Source organism: Phyllobates terribilis, unplaced genomic scaffold, assembly GCF_046119375.1.
Source record: "Phyllobates terribilis strain yellow unplaced genomic scaffold, ASM4611937v1 Scaffold_4__5_contigs__length_816908805, whole genome shotgun sequence".
NCBI lineage: Eukaryota > Metazoa > Chordata > Amphibia > Anura > Dendrobatidae > Phyllobates > Phyllobates terribilis.
In genome coordinates, this window is record NW_027362764.1 from 442,217,970 (window position 1) to 442,240,447 (window position 22,478).

Genomic DNA, 22,478 nt, shown 5'->3' on the forward strand with positions numbered 1-22,478 from the left:
ACTTCTTGATTGCCAAGACACTTCATCCTGATCATCGCACAATGTTGATTGTAGTCATGCCTTGACCTAAACACTCCACAATTTGTTGCTTCTCAGCAGCCGACACATCCTTTTTCTTTCCCATTTTGGCAGAAAATGTAGGCTGCTTAATAATGTGAGACAGCCTTCTTAAGTAGTCTTGCCTTTCATTGAACACACCTGCCAAACTAATTAGCACAGGTGTCTGCAATTGCTTACAGTGATAAAAAGAGCCCTGACACACATCACCATCAATGAGTTTAACTGACAAACAAACAAATTCTTCCCTTATCACTCCTAAACACTTTTTGTATAATAATTTGGAACGCAGTGTACATGTGCTTTTCCACAAAACACCAGTGGTTCACGTAGTGAATCTTACAGTTCTAACTTGCCAACCGTGGTCTGTATGGAGTTGTTCAATAAAAGGCCCAAAATTAAGATAACATAGATGGGAGAGGTCTCTATGAATAGGAATTCCTAAGTATTTGATACCCTGTGAGGGCCAGGCAAAGGGAAAGTTGGACTGGATGGAATCCTATATGGATTTGGGGAGGGAGACATCGAGGGCCTCAGACTTCGCTGCATTGATTTTAAAATTTTACCATGTAACAAAGTGATCTATTTCAGCCATAACAGCATCTATGGATATATGTGATTGAGTGATATATACTAGGACATCATCAGCAAATATAGAGCACTTGTACTCAGTGCCTCCCACCTCAATCCACCTAATATTGGGGTTATGGCGAATTGATGAGAGCAGGTGCTCCGTCACTAGGATGTATAAGAGAGGGGACAGAGGACATCACTGCCTTGTCCCATTGGTGATTGTGAAAGGTGATGAAAATGTTCTGACGCACCCCCTGGGCCTTGGGACACCCGGAGCCGGACCCTTTTTGGTGGATGCTGGTGGTTGCAGTCTTCGTGGCGGCGACCCAGTTCCGTGACTCAGGGCGGTCAAACCAGTGGCGGAACTATTTATGTGGTTTTCATGTTTAAATGTCCGACTACGCCACCCGTGGATTGCGGTCAGAGTGAACCGCCGCTACAGGGCAGACCACTGAGGCTGGTGTTGTGGGTGCAGCAGAGCGTAGCATAACTCCCCATGGGAGGAGTATAGCCTCAGGGCAGTGTATGCGGAGGATGGGGGTGATGGTGCAGGGCAGCAGCAGTAACGACACGGAGTCAGTGATGCAGTTCAGGGTCTTTACTCACAGTTCTTATTATCCAGACCACGTCTGCAGGTAACGGCTGCCCACGTCGTACTGTGCTCACCAGGTGAGGGGCTCAGACAACTCCCAGATAACTTTGGAGCACTTCCCAGGACCCCCTTTGTGTGTCCTTTGTCTGGCCTTTCTTACCAACACTTCTGTCCGGCTGCCTCGGGCCTCCTCTTGGTAAACTTGGCGCCAGTTTCCCTGACCCTATGTGGTGCCTTCCTAGCGGGTGTAGCGAGGGGCTGCGCCACATAAAATGTCAGAGCCTCCGGTTTCTAGCTGAGGGTCGTTTCCTGCCTCCACTAGTTCGGGGACCGGTCTCCCCCTTTGGCCTGACCCCTCCACGCAGGTGGATTCGGGCGTGCGGTGGCGACTCGCCCGTCCGCACCCCTGGGATCCCTTCATTCCTCGTTCCTGGAGCCTTCTCCGCTCCTCTTCCTTCCTTCTCCCTCTTCCAGGCCTGGGCCTCTGTTACTAGGCCCGCCTCCGGAGCAGAGCTCATGCAGAGCCCCTGCTCCCTGCCACTTCTGCTCAGACTTCTCTGCACTGAACTAAGATGGTGCCCACCTTTTATACTCCCTTCTCAATGCACCCAGGAACTGCTTCCTCCCTGCTCCTGCACTACAGGGTTCCCCTTCCTCAGTGTTCCCTCCCCCCACTCCAGCCAGGGACAGGGACTGTCGTGCCCATCTCAGGGGCATATTGGTCGCCCTGCCCCATGGCAATGTGGTGTAATGCATGCAGGTGTCGGGTCCTGATCCACCCTCCATCCTTACCTGAGAGTGAGATATCACACCTCTGGGTGAGGTGCAATACGTCTGTAGCAACCGAGCCCTCAGGGTGCTACAGTTCCATTTATCTTCAGCCTAGGTGACGTATTGCGATACAGGGCCGTGATTTTGGCTATAAAAGGGTCCCCTAAACCCCTACCCCAAGCTTTTTAAGAGAATCATATATGGCGTGCCAGGAGACTCTATGGAATGCTTTCTCAGCATCCAACGAGTGTATCTAATTACAAATTTTTAACTGCATCTAGCCCAGGAAATACTTTGTGCCTAGTAGCAGTGTCTGCTAGTGAGCGGATTATCCCGGCTGTTAAGCAAGCTGCACCACCTGTAGTTTAGACACTTAATTTTTTCAAAGGAAATGCTTCGGGAACATGGGATACTTAGTGAAGAGCATCAGGAGGCACCCCAAGGCATAGGGGCTGGGACTGGCAGTAGGATGCCTTGCGGTGGACAGCCGAGCTCGATCCTTATAAAAGCTTTTTAACTGCAGCAGCTTTAGTGGACGCTACTGGAGCTGGAATTACCGCGGCTGCTGGCATGAGACTTGCCCTCCAATAGATCCTTGTAATTGGATTTAAAGTGTATTCATTCAAATTAGAGAGACAATTTAAATTAAAAAGCTTAGAGCTGCCTCCACCACAGGGGGGCTCGCTCGACCCACCAGCGGACAGGCACCAGTATTGGGAGAGGGGGGCTGGCCGTCAGGGTTCACCGCGGCTCTGGCACAAACCCGGCGACACGGAGGTGGCACGGGCAGGAGCGGACTGGCTGTGTCGGCTTCTCACTTTTTGGATTTTAGAAGGGCATGACATGCCTATATCTGTGTCTCCCCCTCCTTTTACTCCTCCACCTCTTTTATTTTCGCATGACTATATGTACTTGTCACTTTTCCATGTGTTAGTTATGTCTTCTGAGCAGTTTGTCAGCTTTTGGACACCTTTGAAGGTGTTTTCTATGTGTTTCTATGTGTTTTTGTTTGCCTGCCATTGGTTTTAACGGTGTTCGAAGGTGTTCGGCGAACAGTTCGGCGAACACACGGGTGTTCGACGAACCGAACCGAACTCGAACACTACGGGGGTGGCTCAACACTAGTCACCAAGCAGCACAGTGAGTACCACACTCAACATGGACCAGAGGTAGCAAAGGAAAGAGTTGTCTCAGGAGATTAGAAAGAAAATTATTGACAAGCATATTAAACGTAAAGGTTATAAGACCATTTCCAAGCAGCTTGATGTTCCTGTGACTACAGTTGCACATATTATTAAGAAATTTAAGATCCAAGGGACTGTAGCCAACCTCCCTGGATGTGGCCGCAGGAGGAAAATTGATGACAAATCAAAGAGACGGATAATACAAATGGTAACAAAAGAGCCCAGGATAACTTCTAAAGAGATTAAAGGTGAACTTAAAGATCAATGAACATCAGTGTCAGATCACACCATCCATTGTTGTTTGATCCAAAGTGTACTTCATGGGAGACGACCAAGGAGAACACCATTGTTGAAAAATGAACATAAAAAAGCCAGACTGGAATTGGCCAAACTACATGTTGACAAGCCACAAAGCTTCTGGGAGAATGTCCTATGGACAGATGAGACAAAAATGGAAGTTTTTGTCAAGGCACATCAGCTCTATGTTCAGAGACAGAAAAATGAAGCATATCAAGAAAAGAACACTATCCCTACTATGAAACATGGAGGAGGCTCTGTTATGTTCTGGGGCTGCTTTGCTGCATCTGGCACAGGGTGTCTTGAATTTGTGCAGGGTACAATGAAATCTCAAGACTATCAAGGGAATCTAGAGAGAAATGTGCTGCCCAAGTGTCAAAAAGCTTGGTCTCAGTCGCAGGTCATGGGTCTTGCAATAGGACAATGAAAACACACAGCTAAAAACACCCATGAATGGCTAAGAGGAAAACATTGGACTATTCTAAAGGGGCCTTCTATGAGTCCGGACCTAAATCCTATTGAGGATCTTTGGAAAGAGCTGAAACATGCTGTTTTGAAAAGGCAACCTTCAAACACAAGACAACTGGAGCAGTTTGCTCATGAGGAGTGGGCCAAAATACCTGTCGAGAGGTGCATAAGTCTCATTGACAATTACAGGAATCATTTGATTGCAGTGATTGCCTCAAAAGGTTGTTCAACAAAATATTAAGTTAAGAGTACCATCATTTCTGTCCAGGCCTATTTCATGAGTTTAATGTTTAAAAAAATTCTGTGGAAGCAGGGTGGAAAAGCAATGACTGACTTTCATTTGTAAATTTTCATAGATTTTTAATTTATTATTACTTTTGTCAGATTCAAGTTATTTCTGTAACAATTGTGGGTTTTTCTTTCATTAAACGAGGGGTACCAACAATTTTGACCACGTGTATATATATATATATATATATATATATATATATATATATATATATATATATATATATATAGTGGGTACAGAAAGTATTCAGACCCCTTTAAATTTTTCACTCTTTGTTTCATTGCAGCCATTTAGTAAATTCTAAAAATGTTCCTTTTTTTCTCATTAAAGTACACACTGCACCCCATCTTGACTGAAAAAAACAGAAATGTAAACATTTTTGCACATTCATTAAAAAAGAAAAACTGAAATATCACATGGTCATAAGAATTCAGACACTTATATTTAAGTCATGCTGTCAATTTCCTTGTGATCCTCCTTGAGATGGTTCTACTTCTTCATTGGAGTCCAGCTGTATTTAAATAAATTGATAGGACTTGATTTGGAAAGGCACACACCAGTCTATATAAGACCTCACAGCTCACAGTGCATGTCTGACCAAATGAGAATCATGAGCTTAAAGGAACTGCCCAAGGAGCTCATAGACAGAATTGTGGCATGGCACAGATCTGGCTAAGGCCCACTGTAAATAAATATGCTCATATATATATTCTTCTTCATGGTGTTGTGAAGTATATGCAGATTGACTTCTCGATCACTGCAAGATTTAACTCAAATGAGAGAAGCTACTATGAAGCGCCAAATTTATTCAATTTTAACGAACTGTGACTGTTAGCTAGTAGTAAGTTACAGAATCTAGTAAGGTAATTATTCCTTGCAGCTTAAGAAACCAATAGCATAGTAGTAACAGCAATATGAATTAAAAATTGATAGGAATGCCACAAGTATACATGCATAAAAGGAAAAATTACAAGAATCCCTAACTTGTTTCATCTGGGAAAATGGACAGATTCTTATTCTTCTCTACGGGAACATTTGGAGTGAAGGAAAAATGTATTTATTAAAAGAAATCTACCTAACCTAAAAAATTACAAAATGTTTGTAAAAACCATAGAAATCACTGAAGTCAAAACAGAAACTGGTACTATAAAAGTGAAAACAAAGAACATAGAAAGGAGTCCTCATTAACAGAAATATTTTAGAATTTGGCCATGACAGAAAAAAAGAGCAAAACAGATGCATTCAAAATCAATTATGCTGGCATGGGATGCCATGTAAGCAATAAAAATGAAAATGATGTCATAGAATATTGGATGGACATGATAATTGAAAATTTGAGAAGAACATACAAAGAAACATAAGATGCTTGGCGTTAAATAAATAAAGCTGACATATATGTATATATACAGTGCCTACAAGTAGTATTCAACCCCCTGCAGATTTAGCTGGTTTGATAAGATGCAAATAAGTTAGAGCCTTCAAACTGCAAATGAGAGTAGGTTTTATGAACAGAAGCTTAAATCTTACAAACCAAAAAGTTATGTTGCTCAGTTGAATTTTATTAAATTTTAAACATAAAAGTGTGGGTCAATTATTATACAACCCCTATGTTTAATATTTTGTGGAATAACCCTTGTTTGCAATTACAGCTAATAATCGTCTTTTATAAGACCTGATCAGGCCGGCACAAGTCTGTGGAGTTATCTTGGCCCACTCCTCCATGCAGATCTTCTCCAAGTTATCTAGGTTCTTTGGGTGTCTCATGTGGACTTTATTCTTGAGCTCCTTCCACAAGTTTTCAATTGGGTTAAGGTCAGGAGACTGACTAGGCCACTCCAACACCTTGACTTTTTCCCTCTTGAACCAGGCCTTGGTTTTCTTGGCTGTGTGCTTTGGGTCATTGTCTTGTTGGAAGATGAAATTACGACCCATCTTAAGATCCTTGATGGAGGAGCGGAGGTTCTTGGCCAATATCTCCAGGTAGGCCGTGCTATCCATCTCCCCATGGATGCGGACCAGATGGCCAGGCCCCTTGGCAGAGAAACAGCCCCACAGCATGATGCTGCCACCACCATGCTTGACTGTAGGGATGGTATTCTTGGGGTCGTATGCAGTGCCATCCAGTCTCCAAACGTCACGTGTGTGGTTGGCACCAAAGATCTCGATCTTGGTCTCATCAGACCATAGAACCTTGAACCAGTCTGTCTCAGAGTCCTCCAAGTGATCATGAGCAAACTGTAGACGAGCCTTGACATGACGCTTTGAAAGTAAAGGTACCTTACGGGCTCGTCTGGAACGGAGACCATTGCGGTGGAGTATGTTACTTATGGTATTGACTGAAACCAATGTCCCCACTGCCATGAGATCTTCCCGGAGCTCCTTCCTTGTTGTCCTTGGGTTAGCCTTGACTCTTCGGACAAGCCTGGCCTCGGCACGGGAGGACACTTTCAAAGGCTGTCCTGGCCGTGGAAGGCTAACAGTAGTTCCATAAGCCTTCCACTTACGGATGATGCTCCCAACAGTGGAGTCAGGTAGGCCCAACTCCTTGGAAAGGGTTTTGGACCCCTTGCCAGCCTTGTGACCCTCCACGATCTTGTCTCTGATGGCCTTGGAATGCTCCTTTGTCTTTCCCATGTTGAACATGTCTGAGTGCTGTTCACAAGTTTGGGGAGGGTCTTAAATAGTCAGAAAAGGCTGGCAAAAGAGATCTTTAATCCACACATGTGAAGCTCATTATTCTTGGTGCCTGAACTACTTCTTAATACTTTAGGTGGACCAAACAGAATTCTTGTGGTTTGAGGGGTTGAATAATAAATGACACTCTGAATTAACTTTTAACGTTTAAAAAAAACAAACAACAAAAACAAAAACAAAATTTGCTGCAGTGCATTTCCCACTTCCAGGCTGATCTACAGTACAAATGTCACAATGCCAAGTTAATTCCGCATGTGTCAACCAGCTAAATCTGCAGGGGGTTGAATACTACTTGTAGGCACTGTATATATATATATATATATATATATATATATATATATATATATAAAGGGTAGTAGTCATTTGAATACTGCTGCCTTTGAGTTCCCAGAATTTTAAGATATGTTTTTCTCTCAAATGCCACAGAATTTCTAAAACATAGTTTGCAAATTGTCTCTTCAGAGAAGAAGAGGACTTGAACTCTAGTGCCACCTATTGGAAGTAGCAATCCAACAAATCATTATGAACCCTTTAACGTTCCTTGAAATATGGCATAGGATAAAAGCCAAATCAGAATCTATTTGGCTTTTATCCTAAGTCATATTCCAAGGCTCGTCAAAGAAGAGTCGATAATAACTTTTAGGGTTGCTACTTCCAATGGGTGGAACTAGAGTTAAGTCCTCTTCCTCTCTGAAGAGACAGTTTGCATATTTATTTTCCCAGAGCAGCATGCAAGGCATTTAAGTCTCTTCATACTGGTGTGATGTCACTCTCCACAATGAGAAACCTTAACCTTAAAAAAATAGTTTACATGAGTTGGAATTAGGGAGACTAGCCATCTGATAACACCCTCATCAACACTAGGATTCTTCCCTAATGGTTTAGCTTTATTATAAAGTCCTTCAAATGGTAATGTTACAGGGTACACATTTTTTCTCATGTGACTAAAATATACACAAGCGAAAACTGGACAATAAAGAAACAAGGCAGAAGAAGAATCAATGGCTTCAAAATGTGGTGGTGGAGAAGGATGTTATCAATACCATGGATGGCAAGAAGAACAAGTAAATCAATTTTGGTACAAATCAAACCAGTCATGTCACTCGAAGCAAAGTCACAAAGTTACAACTTTTCCACTTTGCACACATCATATGAAGAAAGCAATCACTGGAGAAGGACATCATGGTAGGAAGAATAGAATGATCAAGACAAAGAGGAAGCCCAGCAACCCAATGGCTTGATACTATCATAATATCAAAGCACAAGACCCTTATTGACCTATCTAAACTTGCACAAGATCGATCTTCCTACTGATTGGTCATCCATCAAGTCACCAGTAGAAGGCCGTTAAAAATAAAAAAAAAATATATACACAAATTAGATTTATTAGATGAATATATTAATCTTGGTATAATGTAATATCAGCAGATGTAAGGCCCCTTCGGGATGCCTTACATTTGCTAATGTAGAAAAAAATAAAGTGAAAGGGCAGAAGAAGTTGTACTACTACTATATTTGATTACTTCTACACAAAAAAAAACAAATAAAAATTAGAAAAATAATTAACCAAAATAGATAAAGTTAATAGTAGCAATAATAGCAAAAGTAGCAAACAAAGCTTTGCTACCTTATAACGGAACATATGGGAAAGAAGAAAAATATTGAGGATGATGCCTAGCGTAAATGCAAGTATCACTGTTATTTTAGAGATTATATATCAAAAATCTAATCATAACAAATAAATTATGAAACAAGTATTGCAAAGAGAAAAAATGGAATTCAAAACACTAAAAGAAAATCTGGGAAAGCCATTGACCCTTGGTAAACTAAGAATAACTCTCAAGTCTATTATTAAAAAAAAATCATCAGGAAGGAATTCCATATGATATATATACAAGAAATATGAGGATGTCTTACTGTCATTTTTGACAAAAGTATGGTCAGTTTTTAAAACAGAAACTCAAAATTAAGAATAAAATAGTTATTGCAGTAATAAAATGTTTAGGGAAAAAATCTATTCCATGAAGAATTGTTTAGACTTATTTCACTTTTGAACACAGAAATAAAACTATTGGGTGAAGTTTTGACCAAAATACTTAATCTAAAGTTTTATCTCTCAAATAATTGGTGACCATCAAACTGTTTTATTCATCATGAGGAGACATGATTAATAATATATGCACTATTTGATTTGGATAACATGAAGTAAAGAAAAATATTGTTACATAATACATCACAAACTGTTTTAAATATGATTATTTGCTTTTTATCCTTAGGTTTTATCTAGGCCCACAATTCATATTGTGGAATGGACTGATGTTTAAAGCTATTGGTGCTAGAAATCTTCTTGAAAATTTTACAGGGATGTAGTAGTCATGTCTTAGTGCTGGTATTTTCCCTGAAAGCTGAAACTCTTGCCTAGATTGTCTGAATGTCAGATAATATTATAGGTTTTAAATATAGTAAATGAGAGAATATTGGTCTATGCACAACATTTGATATGCTATTGTTCCTTAGCGATCAGAGGAATCCATTGAATAAAGTTCTAAGTAAAAAAATACTTTAGGAAAAATTATGGAAAACATATTTTTAAAAAATAACACAAAAAGGGGTCACACCAACATTGTTACTTATCAGCTTTCCACAAAAAAAAGTTAATAGGCTGTTGATAACTGGATGTTCCACCACTGGAACTCTACGGATCATGAGAGTGAAGATATCAGTCAATTCCCTTGTTTGAATGGAGTGGCAATTAGACATTTGCCATGTGGCCCAATTTGAAGTCTATTGTGACAATTTATTAGCTATTCTCATGGTCAACCACTTCTGTATTCAAACAGCGAACTTTGATCCCATGATCTTGTGATCTTGTGATCAGCGAGAATCCGAGCAGTCAGCAATATATTAGCTATATTGAAGCTGGCTGATAAGATGCAATCATGGTTTAACTCCTTTAAGACCAATAATGAAAATGCATCATAGCAGAACACTAGTTGGTAAGGCAGAATTGTTATTTAAGTATTTAGATGACTGTTAACATAGTGGAAAAGTCAGTAACGTACATTGAAAATAAAAAATCTACACATGCCTGTTAAATTGCCAGGTATTTGTCATATAAAAAAGTATACCAAGAAGAATCATATCAGAACTTTTTCAACCTCTTCTAATGTGCACAAATAAATTGAGAAACAAACTGAAATAATTTTGAAGGGGAGGGTGATTAAAACAAATTAACACAACGTGGTTGCTTGAATGTGAGCATCTTCTTATAATACTGGTCAACACAAAAAAATCATTAGCAAAGGTAATATGTCTGTTATATGGAGTTTGATGTGCTGATTCCAAAAATATGCTTAGTTATGCTCTATCGCATAAAGTTTCTGATATAGAAGCATTTTTGTTATTACGTTATTTCTATATTTTCAATGTATGTGGTTTTTCTATGTTATTCCTATTTCTTTGCTTGTCGTACTTAATTGTGAATTTTCTTAGAGGGACAACATCAGTAAAGTTTTTAGTGAGTTTTATGGGAAGGAATATTGATAGTGCAGTCAGCCAATGACTGCTTCTCGGAAAGTCACATTATGGGGAGGAGCTAACTGTTATGAGGTGGTAAGGGTTTTTGGAATGACTCAATGATGGCAGATTACTGTTGGATGTTATATAGGGACAACCCTGAAAAATTGTATCAATGACAGTCTAATGTCAAGCGCTTTTAATTTTTGCTCATATTTTGGTTTCTATTTTTCATATGAAATTATTTGGGTTCATTAAATACTGTTTTGTAAGGGCAAGCATTTTTTTCTGATATGTAGATTACTGTTTTCTTCATGTCGCCAGTATATTTCTTTTACCTTATAATAATGATGCTGCTCCATGGAAACTATACCTGCTACAGAAAAACTATATACATTTTTGAAATCAGAACAAAAAAATGATTCAGAAAAGTACAAGGTCAACTGCGATGATTACAAAAAATATTTTTTGTAGACCTGTGTAATTAGGGATTTGGGTCTGCCATCATTCAAAGGGATTCTGATTAATGCAATATAAAGGTTAGATGTTTTAGTAGGATTTTCCTGTCATTTCATTTAGTTACATTTTACAGCAAAAGCCACAGACTGTAAAAAGTTTACAACATAGAAAAGGTTTCTCATTGTTGATAGGTATCAATCAGGAGAAGGAGGAAAAAAAATTCCAAGTCATTGTGAAGACAGTCTTCACTAAATGGCTTAAATTTAGCACAACAGTGACTTTACCTGAAAATTGCCATCCCTTCAAACAATGTTCTAGGAGGCTGCCAAAAGGAACAGCAGGAATTTGCTTAAAGTACTGTACTTTAATAAACTGGTTGTCTACTGTAAGTGACAACAGTCACCTGTATTGGTCATATGTCTTCATATGTCTATCCTGTAAAGTAGGGTGGCAAGATAAAAGCCTTTTCTTATAAAGAAAAGAATCCAAACCCAGCTATACTAGGCCAAAGATAAAACAAAATTCACATCAGCTCACCAGTGCAAGCAATAATTTACAAGGGGTACGGTTCACGGACAAATCCTGACTCTGGTTTCAGGTAAGTAGACATAAAGAGAAAAAGGCAAAAATGTTCAGATACCGCAAAAAATGTTTATTTTGTAAAACAAGTAAAAAAAATACCATCAACAACATCATTTATTTGAATGCTCTAAAAATAAGAAAAAACACAGTATTAGGCCTACTTGTTTAGAGTAATACCACGCTCCAAATCATATTCTATAGTTTTTTTGCAAAATATGAAGAGAAAAAGTCAACAAAGTCCAACTACCACAAAAAACGCAAAATTTTTTTTTTAGAAAAACAATTGAAAAAATATTATTAAAAACATTATTTATATGAATTCTCTAAAAACAAGAAACAACATAATTTTGGGCCTACACATTTTGGCCTGCTCGTTTCATAGCATATGATTAATAGCGTGGCAGTGCCCAACTGCGTAGGACTAATACTATGTTATTTCTTGTTTTTAGAGCATTCAAATAAATGATATTTTAAATAATATTTTTTCACTTGTTTTTCTAAAAAAAAGTTTGCGTTAGCTGGACGTTTTTGTTTCAGATTTGGCCAAAACCTATATAAAGTTTGCCAAAATAAAGTGGTGAACTGTATGTATAGATACTATATATATATATATCAATAGATATAGATATATCTATAGATATCTATATAGATATAGATATCTATAGATATCTATATATCTATAGATAGATATAGGTACTGTATGTATATATATATACTGTATGTATTGAGAGCAGAGTTGAACTTTTTTGGGGGATAGATTCAAAAAGTATGTTTTTGTACGATACCAAGACTGCACTTCACCAGAAAAAACATAAACCACCACAGTAAAGCATGGTAGAGTCAACATTATGTTTTGGGGATGTTTTTTGACAGATAAAACGTGGTCTTTAGACAAGGTGGACTGAATTCTGAACAGTTAAAATATCAGTCAAATTTGTGACAAAATCCTTTGTTAAAAAAGCGGCAGATGAAGAGGAATTAAATCTTTAAGCACCTCAATGACACTGCTGCAAGGAAGAGTGGGCAAAGATTGTCAATTCTAGATATGTTATGCTGATAGACTCTGACCCAAAAAGACGGAATAATTTTTTGTTTGTTTTTTCAATTAAATTGTACAAATTGTAACTGACATCAAAGGTGAAAAAAGTTTGAAATGAGTCTTCATGGCATGATTTTTTTAGATGACAAAAACTTGGCATTTTAACAAGGTTGTGTAGACTTTTTCATATTCCCACTGTATATTAAAGTAATACTAAATATTAAAATAAGAAATGCAGATAAAGTGGTTGGTTAGTTTATTTTTACTTTAAAAGTTGAGTTGGGGACATTATTTTGTGTACACTTATTATATTCAGGTGTGACAAACTCTTATTTTGCACTCCATAAAATGGTTGCTGAGAAAGATCATGTGACCTGACCTGTCCATCAGCTTCCTCTAATAGCAAAACAGCTATTAGTTGAGGTGTTTTTTTAATTGGGTTAGGCTAATGGATTGATCTGGTCACATGTTCTGACACTAGCAGTCATTTATGAACTGGAAAGCTATGCAGTCTGTGAGGAAAGTTGCACTAGCAAGTACAGAAGAATAGACTGTAGTACTTATATACCTGTAATTGTAAACAAAATCATGTCCCCAGCACAGCAGTGAAAATAAAGACAATAATGTGGCCAGTCCCACTAACTGATTCTGCAGCCAGTTACAGACAATGCAATACTTGTTATTGAGCAGGGGGAGCTGAACAGATTGATATATAGTTTTGTGAGAAAGGATTCAGTATAACCTGTCTTTTTTCGTAATTTCAACCTTTGCTTTTTCTTTGATTTTTTGTCCAGTGGGTGGATTTATCAATGACATAACTTTCTTTGAATGCACAATTATACAAAGAAAATTGCCAGTTACTAATGGGACTGCAAACTTGAACAAAAGTTGTAAAAAGAGCAGAGGATAGAATTATTAAAACACAAGTAATAATGAATCTTTACTCACAAAGCTACATATTACTTTGTTCCCCTCACCCACTCTGCAACATGCTGTCTGCAGTTTGGAATGCATTTCATAATGACAGCTTCCCTTTAAGTTATGCTTAATCTTTTTACACAGAAATTGCTTTATAAAATGATGATGGTAGAAAGCTTGTTCAATTTCACAGGCTCCCTTTAAAAAGGTTGGTTTTAATACACATATTTAAAGAAATATAATGTATGCAAACTGCGGAATAAAGTATGCAGTTAGATAAGGCAAATGTAATGTTTTAACATTTTTTAAAAAATATTTCCATTAAATTAAAATTGGAAACTAGCCAAAAGCTTTCTCAGCTCATCTGAATCGAAGAAACAGACTCTAAACTGGAAAACTGTAAATATCAGTGAATGCTCACTTACTGTATGTGGCTTTATCAGAACATGGATGGAGAAATGCCGTAACCTACTATGTTATTTCAAGTCCCAAAATTATACCAAAAGTGTGTGGACTAAAGTAATCTAGCCAATTATATAAACTTAAAGTTTTAATGTAATCAACAGTGCATATGAAAATAATAAAATTTGCAATAAATATTTTTAAAGAAATCTGCTTCTTTCTCATTGTTCTGCCATTAGGGCAAAAGACGAGGTTAAAATTACTGTTGTCTCTTTAATAAGCTTTAATGTTAGTGACATCTAATATGGTAATAGCACCATCTGGTGACATTTAATTGTATTACATGTTGTTTTTCTGTAAAGCTGTAAAGATGTCAATTGCATTGTGGGAGCAACCAATGCATTTTAGGCAATAAGGTCCTGGTGAAGCAGTAATATTGTAAGAAGCAGAACAGTTGTGCAAATATTTCTCATGCATTATGTTACTAAAACTCCATTATCCTGGAGTTTGTAAAGTATATCTGGTAAGGGAACTATCTTTGTTCTGTGATATTGTGTTATACAGAACTGTTGTTAAAACAGATGGCAATTTTTACTTGGTCATGTGTTCACATGTACAAGCTCCATCTTGCTCTCTGCCTTCAATGTTAATTGTAAATGTCATAGTTATGTGATATTCTAAGTTCAATACTTATACCTGTTATTTGTATTCTGGTAGTTTTACCACATTCATACATTCCCATTTTATACATCCATCTGTTCACCAATAAACAAGTTAGACTACAGAGAATGGTCTGCTTATTTTGGAAGACAAAGAAGGTTTATGCTGTATGTCAGATTGCACACCGTGAGAAAGTATAAGACAGAACACTCCTCTTCATCTGATTATTAATTTTCCACATTTTCAGTTCAGGGGTAAAATTTGTATTCAGTGAAGACAGATTTTACATTACTGAGATAGAAGATGGCAGTTGCCACTGATATCATTCTATGTAATGGGTGAGGGGGAGTAGGAGAAAGAATCTCTGGCTCTTGGTCTTTCTTCCTCCTGTCTACATAGAATCTTATCAGTAGCAGCCTCCATCTACTATATCAGTAATGTAAAAATCTGTCTTCACTGAATACAGATAATACCCGTGAACTGAACATTTTGAAAATGATTAATCAGTCCAGGAGGAGAAAGAAACATATTTCTCTGTTAAGACATATCACAAAGTGTGTTATTTTCTAGTATATTTTTAATTTATGAAACAAAAATTAAAATAACGGTTACTTTTAACCGTTCAATTACATGATAAGATTATCATGGATTAATAATCTTACAGTCTAAACAGTCTAAGGATAACCCAATGAACAAGTAAAATGCTCATTCATTGGTTGAAATTATCTTTTGCGCTGCACAGAAGATCCCGGATTTCTGCAGTGCATTGTCCTGTGTAAACAAGTCCCATGATGAAGAGGATAATGGCAGTGTATTACAGATCCTTCAGTGCATATTTGAAAAGCGGTCTGCCTGTATAAATAAGCTGCTAAATGATCGCTGATTGGTAACGCATCAGAATTGATTGGTGTAATTGCACCTGAAGACTAGACCGTCTAAAGGTAAGTCAGATTTATCTTTCAGCATGAGACACTTTGAAAAATTTGGTGCATTTTGAGACTGTCTAGTCTAAGCTTGCACTGTCTAAAATTTAGACAGAGCGATGAAACACTGAACTGGTATATCTATATCTATTATTCTTGCAAAAAATACATCAATTTAATTCCTTTTCACAGACCTTGGTAAAACATCATTTATTAAAAATATGAGCAAAAGCTTTGTCATTTAAGAACACAACGAGCCACAAATATTCAGGATGCAAGCTGAGAGACAAATATGTTTCTTACCAACATCAGACATTTCAGGGACACTGGCAGTATAAATGTGTTCTAGAAAAGTGGGCTCATTATCATTAATGTCATGTATCTTTATGACAAACTCAGACTCTGGTTCCACAGCTAGCCCTGTGCTTTTATTTATTGCTTTGGCACGCAAGCTGTAAAAGGCTTTTTCTTCTCTGTCAATTCGTCGCGTGGCATGAATGTCACCTGTTCTCTCATTAATGACAAAAAGTGTTCCAGCTCCATCTCCTGAGAGGATGTACCTCAGACTCTCATCTCCTTTATCTTGATCTGAATGGAGCTACAAAAGAAAAAAATAAAATAAAATTAATACTTGTGTATATGGATAAGAACAATTGCTATGACATACAGTACTGATCCTAGTTAACAATTTATCATTGCTACCAAAATAATATATTAGATGTTGGAAACTATTTACATGGTATCAGCTTTGGAGCAATCTAGAACAATTTACTTTTAATTCACAACTTTAAATATTAATATTTACATGGCATTACAGGATATATGTTTTTTCTTATTTTGCAAAATGAGCAAACACAGTTTCCATTTAACAATATAGGTTTTGATAAAATTGTATTTATATTATTAATAGGGATTGATAGTGTCTCCAGATGTAATATCCTGTCTTTTGTACAACATGATTAAAACAGCATGTCTACGGGTATATGCACATGCTGCAGATTTGTTTCAGAAATTTCCGTGACTGAACAGTGTATATGAATGGGACTTCCAGACATCCATGTGCTTGCTGTGAAAAGAAGCTTATATAAATGAATAAAAACAGATTAACTACAAGACAGTCTGGTAAATCCTGTCTAGTTAGCTTTCAAGAAAAAACTAAAGAAACCCTGCAATTTTAGAGTTTTGCTAGTCCTTGTGGATGAATGCCTGTTGACCCTACATTGTTTTAGCAGCATACTAAAATTAATAGTTTGAAGTAAATGTATTTTCTCTTTGTTATTTACTATATACAAAGACTTTGCTCAACAAAGTTCATAATGATATGCACAGGTGCCATATATATCTTCACAAATGATAAATCAACGGAATGCAGTAAAATAAAACTGCATTATCTCACAGATGTTAAAGCTAAAAGTTGCTTATTCTGTGCTACACTTTGCCTACATAACATCAACATATACAGTACTATGAAAAAGTGTTAGACAGGTGTAGGAAAAAGCTTAAAAGTAAAAGTGCATTCAAGTATAGTTGAAATAGTTTTACCAATTGACTTAATGCAAAGTGAATAAAGAAAAAAGAAAATTAAATTAGGTCAATTTTTGGGGTGATCATCCTTTTTCCTTTAACCCTTTCACAAGATTTGGCATCAGTTTCGTCATGGTCGGGAAGCGGTTCCCACAAAAATAACATACATTTGCGTGATTGCAATCATGAGGGCACAGAAGCAGTACCCACACGATCGTTGGCAGGAGCTCAACTTTAACTTAAGCAGTGACTGCAAAACCCCAGGCCATTGAACCCCTTAAGTACCGAGATTGATATCGATAACAGCCTTTAGAAGCCAGGGAAAAGGAAAGGTTTCCTAACTCTTAACATCAGCACCCCCGCGAAGTCATCACGAGAGCCTGATCGTTACCATGGAAACCCAACATCATCATGACGACCTGCGGGTATGCCAGCTATGGCAAACTTGTTAGACCATGTTCAGAGTATGGTCTAAGAGGCATACGTCAGTGCAGAATTGACAGATATAATGTATTGCAATACTAGTGCAATGCAAAACATTATACTATAGATATACCATCGATCAGACTAATAAAAGTACCATAGGGGGACTAAGTAGAAAGTAAATACAAAGTTAAAAAAAAGTCGTAAAAATATTTAAAAAAAATCACAAAATAAATAAACAATAAAAATGAAAAAAATAGTAAACTAATTTACATACATATAAATAGCTATATGTATGTAAAAAAGCAAACAAAAATACATACACTACCGTTCAAAAGTTTGTGGTCACCCTGATAATTTTGTGTTTTCCATGAAAACTCATACTTTTATTTATCAAATGAATTGCAAAATGATTAAAAAAATATAGTCCAGACATTGACAAGGTTAGAAATAATGATTTTTACTAGAAAGAATAATTTTCTCCTTCAGACTTTGCTTTGGTCACAGAATGTTCCTTTGCAGCAATTCCAGCATTGCAGACCTTTGGCATTCTAGCTGTTAATTTGCTGAGGTAATCTTGAGAAATTTCCCCCCATGCTTCCTGAAGCCCCTCCACAAGTTGGATTGGCTTGATGGGCACTTTTTGCGTACCATACGGTCAAGCTGCTCCCACAACAGCTCAATGCGGTTGAGATCTGGTGACTGCGCTGGCCACTCCATTACAGCTAGAATACCAGCTGCCTGCTTCTTCCCTAAATAGTTTATGCATAATTTGGAGGTGTGCTTTGGGTCATTGTCCTGTTGTAGAATGAAATTGGCTACAATCAAGCGCTGTCCACAGGGTATGGCATGGCGCTGCAAAATGGAGTGATAGCCTTCCTTATTCAAAATCCCATTTACCTTGTACAAATCTCCCACTTTACGAGCACCAAAGCAACCCCAGACAATCACATTACCTCCACCATGCTTGACAGTTGGCCTCATGCACTCTTCAAGCATCTTTTCAGTTGTTTGGCATCTCACAAATGTTCTTCCGTGTGAACCAAATACCTCAAACTTTGATTCGTTTGTCCATAAAACTTTTTTCCAATCTTCCTCTGTCCAATGTCTGAGTTCTTTTGCCCATATTAATCTATTCCTTTTATTAGCCAGTCTCAGATATGGCTTTTTCTTTGCCTCTTTGCCCTGAAGGCTAGCATCCCTGAGTCACCTCTTCACTGTAGATGTTGACATTGGCGTTTTCCGTGTACTATTTATTGAAGCTGCCAGTTGAGGAGCTGTGAGCCGTTGATTTCTCAAACTAGAGACTCTAATGTCCTTGTCTTCTTGTTCAGTTGTGCAGCGGGGCTTCCCTCTTCTCTTTCTACTCTGGTTAGAGCCTGTTTGTCCTCTCCTCTGAAGGGAGTAGGACACACCATTGTAGGAAATCTTCAGTTTCTTGGCAATCTCTCGCATGGAATAGCCTTCATTTCTAAGAACAAGAATAGACTGTTGAGTTTCACATGAAAGTTCTCTTTTTCTGGCCATTTTGAGAGTTTTCATAGAGCAAGCAAAATGTAATGCTCCGGATTCTCAACTAGGTCAAAAGCAGGTCAATTTTATAGCTTCTAAGATCAGCCAAACCATTTTCAGCTGGGCTAACATACTTGTGCAAGGGTTTTCTAGGGTTTTCTAAACATCCATTAGCCTTCTTACACAGTTAGCAAACAAAATGTACCATTAAAACACTGGAGTGGTAGTTGTTGGAAATGGGCCTCTATACACCTATGTAGATATTGCAATAAAAACAAAATGTTTGCAGCTAGAATAGTCATTTACCACATTAACAATGTACACAGTGTATTTCTGATTCATTTAATGTTAGCTTCATTGAAAAAAAATGTGCTTTTCTTTCAAAAATAATGAAATTTCTAAATGACCCCAAACTTTTGAACGGTAGTGTACATATTTAATATTGTCGCATTCCGTAAAGACTCGACCTATAAAACTGTCACACTATTTAACCCCTTCAGTGAACACCATGAAAAAAAAGCAGCAAAAAAACCTGCTTTTTCATCATACTGCAGAACAAAAAGTGGAATAAAATGCGATCAAAAAGTTGAATGTTGATAAAAATGGAATAGCTGAAAACATCATCTTGTCTCACAAAAAACAAGCCACTATATAGCTCTGTCAGTAGAGAAATTAAAAAGTTAGAGCTCTTAAAATATAACGATGCAAAAACAATTCCTTTTTCTATAAAATCATTTTTAATGTGTTAAAGCAGCAAAACATAAAAAAATGATAAATATGTGCTTTAAGTTTTAGCGGTCTTATCACTTTTACCATATGGTGAAAGTTTTTGTTTGTTCTGCCTCCCAAATATCATAATAGAAAGTGATCAAGAAATGTTATGTGCCCGAAAATGGTACTAATAATAACAGCAACTTGTCTCGCAAAAGACAAGCCCTCACATTACTTTGCTCGCAGAAATATAGAAAAATGATAGCTCTCAAAATATAGATTCAAAAACTTTATTCTGCAAAAAAGCGTCTTTTAGTGTGTGAGAGCAGCCAAACATAAAAAATATATAAATCATAACTGTAATTGTATCAGCGTGAAGAATAAAGTTGTCTATTCACTAATACTGCACAAGAAATGGCATAAAAAATAAATAAAACCAGTTCATAACCTGATGATGATTCTGTCTCCCAAAGATCGCAGTAAGGCTCGGCTCACATTTATCTTGCACTCTACGCTGAGAGTGTACACCAGGTTTCCGTGTAAAACTCTAAAATACTTGATTCAGATTGAAACCCCAAAAGAATAATGCCTATAAAGAGGCAGACACTGTGGACTCTGTCTGGCTTATGATCCAGTGGTGTTTGTCTTTTTAAGCATGCATAAAAGCGCGGTCGGCCACAGTTTTGTGTACCTCTAAAAAGAAGGACACCACTGAACAGAGGCCAGACAGAGTACAGAGTAACTCTGCTGCCTTATTACATTGAATGGATCCCTCAGGGTTTCATATGAATCACGTCATTCTGAGATTTAAACGGAAACCTCAATGTAAGTGCTCAGCGATAGCGGAGGATAAATGCAATCCAAAATGTTATGTAAAATATTTCCAATAAAAGCTTCAACTAAATCCACAAAAAAGCCAGTCCACACTCAAGTCTATCATCTGTCAGTGGAAATATAGGAGGCTTCCACATTACTGGTAGTACAAAAAGCATTGAAAAAGCGCTATGGCTCCTCGCCCCCCCAAAACAAATCGAGAAACTCTGCGCTCCTAAATTCAAATGCTATTCTCCCTTCTAAGCCCCAGTATGCCTAAATCACGTTTAGTGACCACATGTTTGGCATTTCCACAGCGATGAGAGTTCACGTAATTTACGAATGCATGTCTCCAAAAGCATGAGCTGAGCATAATGTATGGGCACTGCAATGTTTTGGACAATACAATGTACTGAGCACTACACTGACTGATTTGCAATTTTTACTCCACGACATCCACTACTGTTTGTTTCTGGAAAACACACATGGAGTTAAAATTGCCATTACACCTGTAGATAAATTCCTAAAGGAGTGTAATCTCCAACATGGGGTCACTAGAGAGAAAATCCTGCTCTTCTGGCACTTAAGGGCTCTGTATATGGAGTCCACAAACTATTCCATGGTAATTTGTTATCCAATAGTCAAATAGTGCTCTTCCCTCCCGAGTCTCGCCATGTGGCTAAGCAATAGTACACAGCCACACAGAAATATGTGACACATTTTGATGCCATATTTACCCATTTCCCAGTGTGAATATATAAAACTTTAGGCTAAAACAAATTTTTTGTCATAAAAATATAATTAATTTTTCTTCACTGCCCAATGGTATAAAATTCTGTAACACACCCGTGGTGTCAATATGATCACTGCACCCTTAGATGAATTCATTGAGAGGTGTAAATAGTAAAATTAGGTCATATATGGGGGGTTATGGCACCTCAGGGGCTCTTCCAGTGGATTATTGTACTCTCAAATCATAACAGCCAAATCTGCACTACAATATGGGGCTCCTTCCCTTCTGAGCTTTACACTGTGCCTTAAAAGTTCTTACTGATTACTTATCAGGTATAGGCGCACTGACAAGTAGGGATGAGTTGATGCATGAAAGTTTGGGTTCGGCAAGTTTGGCCAAACTTGAGAAAATAAGTTTGGTTTAGGTAACAGAACTTAACCCGAACTTGACCCCTGGACCTGAACCCCATATAAGTTAGTGGAGACCCAAATTTTGGTGCTGTAAAATGGTCATAGTGAGGGCTAAAAGGGGGGGCAAAAGGAAGCAAAATGGGGGTAAGAGCAGAACAAATGTGGATAGGAAAATTACTTAAAATAGAAAAAAAATAATTATCTTGAACCAGGAGGCGAAGTTCCAAGTGGAAGAGTGGAGCAGTGCCTTGTGTGTGTATTTTACTGTACTTGTTATTAAATAAATTAAGGAAAAAATTTAAATTGGGCCCCCCTTTTTTTAAAACCAGCCAAGAGAAAGAGGGGGCTAATATGCATTGACTTCCCAGTTTATTAATAGCAGATCACAGCTGTCAGTTTTTCTTTTGCTGGTTATTAGTAAATGGGGAAAGCCTAAAAAAAATTGCATAGGGTTTGCAAAGGCAAAAAATACAGCTGCGGGCTGATACTTTTAGGCTGGGAAGGGCCATAGATCTTTCCTACCCTAATAAAACCAGCCCTCAGCCGCCCAAGAAATGGTGCATCCATTAGATGCGCCAATTCTGGCCCTTAGCCTCAGCTCTTTCTGGTGTGGTTGCAATTGGGGTAGTGGATTTAAGGTTGATGTCAGCTGTGTAATGTCCGCTAACATCAAGCCCGGAGGTTAATAATGGAGAGGTGCCGGTCAGAAACCCCTATTACTAACCCCGTAGTTAAAAAAAAGAAACACTCACAGAGAAAAGTCCTTTATTTGTAAATATCACTCTCCTATAAGTTCCGTCTTTTACCCATTTATTACCAGAAAAAATAATCCACAAGGGTCTGCCGCAATCCAAATAGAGGTCCCACGATGATCCCAGTTTTCTTCATCCAGTCTACAGAACCCCATTCAGAGAACACAGCTGCATAA

General features: G+C 37.8%; 1 protein-coding gene across 2 annotated transcripts in view; it reads right to left on the reverse strand.

Annotated features, from left to right (window-relative positions):
• Positions 1-22,478, reverse strand: part of LOC141265485 (cadherin-10-like) — an 847,801-nt gene that overhangs the window by 383,566 nt on the left and 441,757 nt on the right. For both annotated transcript variants that reach the window (XM_073678636.1, XM_073678635.1), the window contains one exon: positions 15,728-16,022. In XM_073678636.1, the coding sequence (XP_073534737.1) occupies positions 15,728-16,022 (295 nt within the window). The remainder of the gene's footprint in view (positions 1-15,727; positions 16,023-22,478) is intronic.